This window comes from Oryctolagus cuniculus, chromosome 4, assembly GCF_051225735.1.
Source record: "Oryctolagus cuniculus isolate XC-2025 breed Fujian yellow rabbit chromosome 4, ASM5122573v1, whole genome shotgun sequence".
Lineage (NCBI taxonomy): Eukaryota > Metazoa > Chordata > Mammalia > Lagomorpha > Leporidae > Oryctolagus > Oryctolagus cuniculus.
The window spans coordinates 172,177,254-172,188,740 of NC_142870.1; the positions used below are offsets into that span (position 1 = coordinate 172,177,254).

The 11,487-nt window shown below is 41.2% G+C and overlaps 1 protein-coding gene across 50 annotated transcripts in view; it reads left to right on the plus strand.

Annotated features, from left to right (window-relative positions):
- Nucleotides 1-8,625, plus strand: part of ARPP21 (cAMP regulated phosphoprotein 21) — a 160,415-nt gene extending 151,790 nt beyond the window's left edge. For 36 of the 50 annotated variants that reach the window (XM_051858920.3, XM_070072931.2, XM_070072932.2 and 33 more), the window contains 2 exons: nucleotides 6,868-7,016; nucleotides 7,838-8,625. In XM_051858920.3, the coding sequence (XP_051714880.1) occupies nucleotides 6,868-7,016; nucleotides 7,838-8,095 (407 nt within the window). In that variant the 3' untranslated portion in view covers nucleotides 8,096-8,625. Of the gene's footprint in view, nucleotides 1-6,867; nucleotides 7,069-7,837 lie in introns of all 50 variants that reach the window. The other 14 variants (XM_070072941.2, XM_070072942.2, XM_070072945.2 and 11 more) reach the window with 1 other exon arrangement.
- Nucleotides 8,626-11,487: the final 2,862 nt, after the last annotated feature.

Consider the following 11,487-nt stretch of genomic DNA (forward strand, 5'->3'; position numbering starts at 1 on the left):
TACACTATAACACCAGGACAATATTATTCTTAAATCTACTACAAGAACAATGTTTGGGCAAGAGTCTTACCAGTCTGGAACTGAAGAAGCTAGCTATCTTGAGCTATATGGGAATAATAATTTAGGATGCTTTCTTATATAAAGAGGGCACTTTGCATGAACCATAAGTTGCCTATGAAGTACTAGTGATAAGTGGATTTCTACAGAATCTATGACCATATCTTATTTCAAGATGGTTGGCCAAGGCTAAGTTATGCCCTGTATCCATACAAAATGACAGTAATTTGACCACAAAGATGTTGACCGCTAACGTTTGGCCTCCACTAGTCAACAGCAGTTCATCAGTGGGAATGTCCACCGTGGAGATTACTGTCATGGGGCAGTCACTAGAGCCGTCCACATCTTGACTTTGCCCCCCAAGCTTGGTGTGAGAACAAAGCTCCGTACGTCGCGTCAGCAACAGTTTGCATCCAAGCAGCCTGGTTTTAGGTATGTCCGTAATTAACATGCCGAGAGAGGTGCAGGGATGCCACATTGTCTTCTAAGCTGCACAACCTCATTAAGAAAGTAAAGCGTTCGCGAGTCTTTCACGCCATCTTTTTCCCTCTGGATTGCTAAAGTTCTCTGGCTGTCAGCACAGCACCATGGGCCGGCAAAGTTCAGAGAATTACTTCAACAATATGACAGCCTCTTCCATTTAAAATGGAATTCAGTGCTGGCCTCCCTCAGAGGCATTCATTGAAATTCTGTGCATGATCCGTTCCTCTAGTCATTTAACAATGTCTCTCATGTTTGCCCTGATTTAAAAAAAAAAAAAAAAAACACAGAAAGAAAGAGAAAAAGAAAACCAGCTTTGTATTTGTGATAACATGGATCAGGATGGTATAATTGCAGTGAAGGGGCCCCCGAGCTTGCAGTAATAGGACGGTTCATCTGATGTGCGCTGCCATTAGAAAATGACCCACGCGTGGAAGTTCTCAGGGGATAGTAAAGAGGCTTTTAAGAATCATCTCTGTGCGCTGTGAAAGCTAATGAGCACAAGAGCAAGTGTGAAAAAAAGGCAGTGCTTCAGGAAACACGTTTCCGCTCAGGCCTGTCGCAGCTTCCCTCAGAGTCATGAGGGTGGCCGTCCTCCCTGGGATGTGTGCTGCATTACTTCCACGGCCATGCAGGCTCCTGGCAGGTCCTCCTGCACCACACGTCCTGGGGATTCAAGCCCCTCAATAAAAATGGGAGGGAAAGAAAGAGGATGATTGCAAAGAGAAGGTGGGCGTTTACATCAAAGATGAAAGGACTCATAATGGGCTTCCACAGGAAGAAAAAAAGATAATTTCTCTAATGCCTTTTTTTTTTTTGGATTTTTAACACTATTCTATATAAGAACTATTCTATATATAAGAACAGAGTAGAACAGTTCTTAATTGTAATTACCAGACTAGGTATTTTTATGCCATATCTTAATTTTTGATGTGCTTGAATATGGAAGGTTTTCCAATCTCACCTATGCTGCTCTCTTGTTTTGATGATCCTACTTCAGGCTGTAGGTCACATAAGTGGAGAGAGTGGTGTGGAGGCAATAGTGTCTCAAAAGAGGCGCACCCTGCTGCACTAAGGCACTAGGGTACTTTTGCGGAGTCCCTGTGTGTCTTTCTGTTTCCATGTTCCAAATATTATGAATGGCTTCGCTGTTTCCAAAGGCAAAGTAACATTCCAAGGCAAGTGTCTGCCTGAAAGAGTCAAATGATGGGACCCACCTTATCTTTAGTGTAGAATTAAGTTATTTTTACCATAGAGGTCAAGATCTCAAAATCATTTTGAGAAGATGAGCCAGGGTAAATAGACAGTCTCTTCAAGGGTTGTGAAACGAGCCGTTATTTGACGTGATCTCAATAACTGAAAGCTACAGCATCAGCAGATTAGAAACTGATGAAGCCAATGAAAGGACTGAGTCCATTTGAGTAGCACCTTGCCCTACACACACACACACGCGCACACACATGTACATACACGCATGCACGAACACACGTGTGCACACACTGTACCCTTATCTGTCCGGTTTCCCACCGTGAGAGTCACAAGACTTTAAAATGGTTACTACTCCATGCATTGGATTGCACAGGAAAATCATGCCTTACATTTATTTTCCCTCCCTCCCTCCCTCCCTCCCTCCCTCCCTCCCTCCCTTCCTCCCTCCCTCCCTCCCTCCCTCCTTCCTTCCCTCCTTCTCTTCTTTTTCTTTTCTCTTGTTTTTTTCTTCTCTCTCTCTCTCTCTCTACAAACTGTGGAACATATCCCTTGACTCTTTCATTTAATTATTTTTATTTTAACAACTGAGAAAACAAGTAGTGCCATAAATAGCCATTGCATATTTAGTACATGAAGGGGATGATGTTAGGGGTATGAGAGTTGGAAGAATGAGTAATAATTAGTACTACAATTTTGTGAGAAAGCAAAAAGGTGCCGAATCCTGAAAACCACTACTGAAATTCTAGTTTTCTCTTTTAGTAGCTATGCAGCTTAGATGAGTTATTCCACCTTTCTAAGCCACAGTTTTCTTTTCTATAAAAGGAGTTTGCTAATAGCACAGTCTCTCAGGGGAAGCACTTCACTCACTCTGGGGCTTCCAGTAAGTGATCAACAACTATGGCCAGTTGATAATGGAAACTCTGCAGAGGAGATGAGCACGTAGGAAAATAGATAGGAAGTCAAGGAACAGAGTTAGATAGATATTGGAAAGTGGCAAAATGTTCAGACTGAAAAACGCCAGCTAAAGTAGAGGCCAGTCCTGGATAAACATTGATCCGCTTCATGTTGTTGTTGTTTTTTCAACCTGCTGTGCCACAGTCAGCAAGCAGCTTAGCTTCCATCAGTCCAGCTCAGACCTTGTGCAAAGAGGAAGCTAGAACTCAGCCACTGTTGGTTCCTTGGGAACTTGGAGAAATATTCATATGCTGGTGCATCTGAGATAACTTGATATTAAGCAGACTGTGAATGCTAGTAATTAAATAAAAAAGACATTCTACCGTATTAATAACAGTCCACCTCACAAACATGGAATGCAAATCACACGGGTGGGGTGGGGTGGGGCAGGCAGTGAGAAGTGGCTGCCTTGAGAAACAGGAGTTTGCTCTTAACTCCTTCGCCCTCCATGCACAACCTTCCTAACAGCAGAAGCAGCAGCAGAGATAACAAATACCTGAACTATGGGTTACCACATTGTCGTCTCATTCACTCCCAAAATGTTGGCTCTGCGACAAATGAAAGTTAAAATAATCTCAGTTAGCATCCTGGCAATGTACAGAATGCTTCAACGGGGTGCATTCTGAGTTTTCATAATTGTGCTGCTTAAAGAGAAATGTTGTATTGCTCAAATAGTAATGAATTATCCTCAAACTAATATTTAAAAACTCTTGTACTTCAGTAGAAATTCTGATCAATTTTCAGATCTATATGATTCCAGTGTTTTAGATCTTATAAGTTCCCAGACTTAGCCCAGGACATTATTTTATTTGCTGGGACACATTAGTCCATTCTTAACTTTTTTACCTTTGGAAAATAAATGACACATGTGACTTGGAAATTGAATCAATCATGACTGAGAAAGAAATAAAAAAGATAGCTGATGTCTTTATCATCTCTATAGGAAGCCTATGAGGCAAAACACTGTTGTTGGTCCTGTTTTGTAAGACGCACTGTGTCTTGCCAGTTCTCAATACATAAGAAAAACGGATCACTTCACAGCTAACAACAGACAGACAGGAACACATTCGTCATTGAAACAGACCGGATAAGCAGGTTGCCACTAGCACAGCCATCCTGCCTTCGGGGTCTCCTGCCCCAGGCCGTGACTGTTGGTTCACTCTCGGGTCACTGCCATCTCACTGCTGTTTCTGTTCCGGCACCAGAGCTTGGACCCACATTCCAAACAGCCTCCTCTCTTCAGGACCATTCTGTACCCACCTTGGGTGACATAATTTAAATAAATGGGCATGCACACACCCCCAATTAAACCAGGCCAGATGTAAATTTCTTGCCTGGAGAGTAAAATGAGAAATGAATGGGATTCATGAATATAAATTGAGCTTTTCTTACACTTAAGGTTTTATCTTGAAATCATGGAGGATTCACTCCACGCATAAATTCTTATTTGCCATAAGTGTGTTTACCCCGGGAACCCCAGTGTAGAGCTGGTTGCCCATTGCTGTGCATAACTGAATATTAAAATTCACAACTCATCAGGCAGAGGAAGCCTGGGGAGGGAGCTCTGCAGGGCATCTGGGTCTGCGTTCAGAACAAGGATGAACGGTGCTGTCCCACGCTCCGGGCCTTGGTGAGGATGGGGCCACCCAGCCTCAGCTTTTCTCTCCTCGAAAATTATCTGACGTTCACCTCACGTTCCGACCAAGCCTCTCTGTGACCTGGAAGTCTTAGCAAGTCAGTTATTTTTGCTCCATTCTGCTTCTGCTTTTGGACGGCTGCAGTGACTGAATCTCTGGCCACCTCACTTGATTTCTGAACAAGAGGATTCAGACAGGGTAGGATTCAATATGCGCATCCATCAGTAATCTACAGACACTAGGCTGCCTTACTTCCTCTCTCCTCTCTTCCCTAACTCTTCCTCTCCTCTCCACTCTTCTTTTGGTTTACATAGTAGCCATGTGTATTGTGCAGAAGATCCATTGAGGCTAACAGGACAGTCAGGGTATGTCCAAGCATGTACCAGAACACAGAAGGGTCCTGCTCTCACTGTCCACCTGTGCTTTGAACCTTCAACAGGGAGCAAGGCCGTGTTGTATTCACAATCACACAGACTTGGGAGTGAGGTGATAGTGCTGCTTCTGCTCTAGAACTCCCTGGTGAGGAAGATTATTGGTCATCAGTGCTCTGTTGACAAATTGAGTCACTGTCTTACCAGTAAAACAGTTCAAGCAAATGGAATGTTGCTTGATTGGAGCAATGTCATAACAAAACAGAATAGGCACACATTTGTGGGCAATTGGATATAAAATTAAAATAGAGTTCAAGTAGATGATCTAGACATTGAAGAGCAAGAGAAAACATTTTTTTTTTCAATGAAGGTTAGAAAAAAATTTCTCCCAAGAGCTTCTGCTTATAAAGCTTTCTGACAGGGAATGAGAGGCGTAGCATGACCTTAGTCTCATTCCTTGTCCCCAAGTCTGACAGTTCTTCCTTATTATATATTATTATTATAGACCGTAAACACTCTAGAGGTAAGCAAACCTCTGAGCTGATGCTCTTAGTCTTCAATTAATAGTGTCAAAGTGTCACCTACTGAGCACAGTGAGGGAGAGCTTTGCATCAGAACTCTGCACAGAGTGTAGCTGGAGAGAGAGCAGCCTTTACCCCTGATGTTAGTGATAATAAGTGTTGTCTTTGCAAGAATCAAAAATAACTCCCTAAGTTACAGCCTATGCGAACATGAATGGCAGTAATGGGAAGGCAAAAGTCGGGGACACGTCATAAAGGTGAAAGGGTGACTTTCAGATGAACAGTGGTCCCACCCCTCAACTGCCAGCACAGACCAGACCCCCAACTGTGTTCCCTGCTGAGGACACCTTGCTTCAAACAGATTTGATGAATTGTACCAGTCTCCTAATTCAGCAAGCCACTTTTCCTCAGTATTTCTGAAATGAATAAAGATATCTTGTTGTATAGAAAAGATAGCAAAGTATTGTTTCTGTAAAGACTAAATACCAGTTCATCATTCTTCAATAGAGTTAAATTCTCACACGCAAAGTGCGCTGTTTATTAATGACACAGATTAAAAGTTTTTGTACTTTTCACCTTGTTTCAATTTTGAAATCTGGCTACATAACTTAGCTGAGTGTTTATGTTAAGAGAATCTAGAATTTTGAAACTCCTCTCTCAGATAATTGTATTAAGACAGTGGTTCCATTTATATTCAAGTACTCTGCAGGGCTAATAATATGACTTCCAGAAGGGTCTATTTTACAGAATGAAGTGAGCCTGTTTCATTTCTCTACTGCTATGTCATTTTCACCTAAATGGTAACTTCTTTTCCAGCATTTATAAGAATGGTTCACAGTCTTTCTTTAAAAGCATTTTAAACCATTTGTGGTGGTTAGAATTAAAATATTTAGAATAAATCAACTCTGTCCACTGAAATAAAGAAGAAAAACAAAGGTAGGCCGCTGACCCACCCAGGAGGACACAAACAAAGCTGTAAAACTCTGCATTCTGTATTGTTGTAAGTCTATGGTCACTCAACGTGCTACCAGAACCTTCTCTTGGGAGCTTATAGTGAAACTACAGAAAAGCAGGACACACTCTTCACTTACTGTTGCCTTTTGTCTAAGACCACAGGTAGTGAATTACTCAGGGTGATGAATCATTTCATTCACTAGGGCACAAGAAAATAGAATTGATCCTAACTGAATAGGCTGTCTGGTGGTCTGCCTGTGAAACAGAATAGTGAATAGTGCAAGAAGGTGGGTTGTAAAGGAAATGAATCTATTTAATTTTCTAAAATAGAACATTGTAAGTTGTGAATTCCCCAAATATCACTCAAACCAAAGAGAATGTCCATATATGAAGTTACAGTTTCTAACAGTCAGCTGATACCATGAAGAATTTATTATCATCACATGCAATTTTTTTTACCATTCTGCCTAACAACCAATATGTCAGTGAATGTTTCTGAGTCATAACCTTTTCTTCTCTTAGAAGTCAGTAAATTCATTTTTAGGAATAAACATGGGTGTGACACGTTCCTCATCAAGAGAGTGAGCTGTCTGAAGTTGCCTTGGGAGCAGGTGCCCTTATCCCGTGAAATATCACTGTGTTCTTCCTGGTCCAAACAGTTCAAAAGGTCCTTCTTCTTTGCAGGTTACCAGCCAGTCTTGTCTGGTCAACAGGGGTTTCAAAGCTTAATGGGAGTGCAGCAGCCGTCTCAAAGTCAGAGCGTGATAAGCAACCAACAAGGGACTCCGGTGCAAAGCATGATGGTTTCCTATCCAACAATGTCTTCTTATCAGGTGCACATCAGCTGCTTGGAAATGTGTGGTTATGAAGTAATACTTGTCCAAGGTAGAAGCTGTGGGTGTGTCATTGCATTGGGTGGTTGGTTGGGTGATGGGTGGTGATTGGCCCAGCCACTCTAGATAGTAGATTTCTGAATCAGGATTATAAAAGAAAAGTAGAAAATGGAAAGCCTGTGGTTCTATAAACCCTGTGGCTTCTAGATGCCCTGCTCAATTTATTTCAAAATAAATTTTATACTCATGGCTGAAAATTCACTAGTCAAAAAAGTTGTATTTAAAATAGGAACACCTTTTGGGCATTTTGTGGGCATTTATTTTGAGTGTTGGTAGAAAACCCTCATGACAGATGTGCATTTATTTTTATACATATCCAAAGAAACTTTACCATAATTTTAAGTTATATTTTAAAATGACATCTCAGATTCATTTAAAAGACTTTTATGGGCCTAACAAGAAGGGGCTTTGCTTACCAAACAGAGTAACGCCGTCTGTAGAGGACTTCAAGAGAAGAGAAAAAGAAGTTCAAGATTAATACTTTCTGAGCATTTCCTGTGTGCCAGGCATCATGGCAGGCACTGTACACCATCCGGCGATTCTCTCATTGGTCCTTTGAAACAGGTGTCATTAGTCAGATGACCTAGGGAATCAGAGACTGTGTGACTTCCCCAAGTGAAACGCTGATACACGGCAGAGCTGAGCTGGTGACCTATTAGGTCTAACTCAAAAGCTTGAATATTTTTATGATACTTACGTTGTCCATTGGATACCTCAAAACAGTCTTTTCATGCAGCATTCTTGCTTGTGTCTTTCTGCAGGTGCCAATGACCCAGGGTTCTCAAGGACTGCCCCAGCAGTCATACCAACAGCCAATCATGCTGCCTAACCAGGCAGGTCAAGGGTCACTCCCAGCCACCGGAATGCCCGTTTACTGTAATGTCACACCGCCGACCCCTCAGAACAACCTTAGGCTGATTGGCCCACACTGCCCCTCCAGCACCGTCCCTGTGATGTCGGCTAGCTGCAGGACAAACTGTGCAAGTATGAGCAATGCCGCCTGGCAGGTCAAATTCTGAGAGTTCTGGCTGTAGTACATTTCTTCCAATATTACTCATGGCCTTTAAGGGAAGAGGAACAAGGAGGGAAAACTGGCTGAGGACTTAGTAATCACTCAACACTCAAACGATTGCTGCTGGTATTCTGTAAAAAACTTAACAAAGACTAATACACAATGTTAGCTGGTTAATGGTGCATATTTCTGTCATGTCTGCTAGGTATGCCTTTATAGCTTAGCTAGTGACATGAATTCTTCAAGGTAAGATTTTCTCCTACCACTGAATACCACTGTGTAGATTATAATATCCCTCATTTGGATTAGTTTTGTACTTTGTGTTGAGTTTGTGATGCTAAAAGTATTTAAAGATTATATGCTGAAATCACATTGTACCAAAGCTGTAATGGAAAAGAAGAGAAAAACTGATGAATGGAAGGAATAATTTATATACACAATAGAGTTTTCTTTTTTAATGAATATATACTGTATTGTAGTGTTTAATCAAAATAAAGCTATTTGACCTTATGGAGGAAGGTCATGTTTTTACCATCAGTTTGGCTCACTCTGTACTCCAATGTGTGTTTTATTATGTGTCACTGTTATTTTTCAAGCACTATTTCTTGGATAATGCATGGAAAAAATACTCCAGGTACTTGTAAGCAATGAGTGTCGCAGTGGGGAACGCTGCAGGCAAACACTTAAGCGACTGGAGTTTCTTCTCATAATACTACAGGGGCCTTGAAACTAAGATGGCGTGTGTTTCGTCCATTTGCTGAGTTCACGTTTTGAAATGCGTACACAGCTTTTGGTTATGGGGCTCTCGAAGGCATGTAGCTGTACATCACCAGCTAGAAATCCTGAGGGTCACTGGTGACAGCAGCTGTGTACCAAATCCTGTTTCACCTCCATTCAAATTCCACCGTCCATCTGGAAAACATGCTGTCTTTGTTTAGAAGGAAAAGCCTATACCTACTGATTATACTAGCTTGTACAATGTGAAAACTGCCACTCGTAGTGACAATGAGTCAGCAATTTAAAAGGTGCCGATATTTGCCCTCGTAACAAAAACCAAGGTGAATCTAGCCACTGTCTCATCACAAAGACCTAGAACATTGGCAAAGATATTTAGAAAGTGTCTGATTTAAAAATCTTGAATTCCCTATAGATTTGACAGCTTAAATTGATTTATAAAAATCTTTGAAAAAAAAAAGCAGAACTGAATACTGAGCTTTGGCACTTCTGGAAGATATTTAATGGGGGAAAAAATCCTCGAGCATTTTACTTTACTGTCACAATATAGTACTTAATTGTTTTGTAGTCTATATTCACTGCCCCAAAACCATTATCCACAAGAAGGATATGGAATATATATCCATTGTTTTTCATGTTATACTGTTCTTAAAATTATATTGTCCATCTGTGAGTAGAGTTAAGCAACTGGGTAAAAACTATATTTAAAATCTTACCAATTCTTAGTTTTATAGATTTGCTCCTTTTTCCTTTAAAAGGGAAGGTTTACATACACTCTCTTTAGATTCATTCTTTGTAAAGTCTTTCCCATTCTCCCAAATACTGTCTACTTATTTCTTGGTCATGAATAAGCCCTGCCCATAAAAACTGTCATAAGAAGATGTTTGCTGCATTTTTTTTCCTTATTGAGCCACTGAACCAATAGCTGCTCTGAGAAAAAAAAAGAAAAAGAAAAATACTGTGTTTTCCCTGTTGTTACCTTTCCCTAGTAGGAGGAGGTGGCCAAAATACATTCATTAGCCTTCAAATCTTGGCATTGAAGTAGGCAGGCATACAGGCTAAAATTGATTAGATTTGTGAACTGGAAGACCACGCCTTTGCCACGCCCCTGTGTGACCTCATGCTCCTATCTGATGCCTTCGCCACGCCCCTGTGTGGCCTCATTCCCCTACCTAGCCAAACCTGGGTGCCCACCAGCCAATCAGGATAATTAACCACTCCCCTTTGGAAGTGGGTTAAAAGCCTGGGACGTGGTGTGGCCTGGCCTGCTCTTCTTCCCTGGCCTCTTGCCAGGAGGGGGCTTGCTGTAGCTCCGCACCTCCAGGGCGCATGGCCTTCGGGCCATGTGCTCCAGGCTTCCTGGCCCAGATACAGGCCTAGATGCTCTTCCACGTGGCTGGTTCCTGGTGCTCAGTGTGCACCCCTATTCACCTCTCTCTCCTAAATAAAGCTCTCACTCTCCTATGCACCTTTCTCACTAAATAAAAGCTTAACATGTACCATGCTGCCTTGTTTATCTGTGCCAGTATTTAGAATTCTTCTCTAAATATTAGGCAAGAACCCTCTTGGGCTTATTAATATTGAGGATTTATTAATAAGCTCATGGTGAAATCGTATGGCACCCCAAATTCCGGTAGCACATGTGGCACCCCAGATGGCACTGCTGGGAACTCTAAAGGGCCACATTTCAGTGTAGGTTTTTGGGGGTCTTGTCTGATTTCAGCATGATCCCAACTCAACAATCCAAATACGTCTGAATATTTATCTTCTTACATAAAGGTTTGGGAAATGTTGACCTTTTCCCTAATGACCCTAAGAATTACTGAGGAGTTCTTTCTGGCGATTTGATCTGCCATGCTAGCTGCACAGAGGGCTCCTTCTCCTTGGCCACTATTCCCAAATGTGTTGTGGTCCCACCTTTTTATATAAATCCACTTGAATGATGCTTCAGGCCAAACCTTCTTCTGTACTTTCACTGAATGTTTACATCTAGCATTATTATATTCCAAACATGTTATGCTTACAGTTATTAAGTATTAGAAAATATAACTATGAAGACTGATTATTTTATTAATGAAACATTGCCAAAAATTAATGTGTCATCAGAAGAACATCAATTTTTTATGTCAGTTAGTAATTTTGTCACAATTACTGTTTATTTCAGGTTGTTCCATTAATAAGCTTTCTTATAGATATATAGCTACATATACTTATAAATATCAGTTATCCCTAATGATCTCCTATGCATCTGTGTGATTATTAAAGGAAGCAAGAATGATTTATGTACTCATTCACTCAGCAGAAGTGCATTACATCTTTGATTATACCCTAATGATGTGCCACCCTTCAAAACAAGACCAGCCATAAATTTAAAACAAACTTAAAATTTGTTCTTATAAATATTATCACACATTTGATTACTCTTTGATAGCTGGAGCTAAATGTCCTAACTAAAATTCCAATGAATTTAATCCAGAGTCATGATACTGTTTTTTTTTGTTTGTTTGTTTGTTTGTTTTTTGACAGGCAGAGTTAGATAGTGAGAGAGAGAGACAGAGAGAAAGGTCTTCCTTTGCCGTTGGTTCACCCCCCAAATGGCCGCCACCGCCGCGCGCTGTGCCAATCTGAAGACAGGAGCCAGGTACTTATCCTGGTCTCCCATGG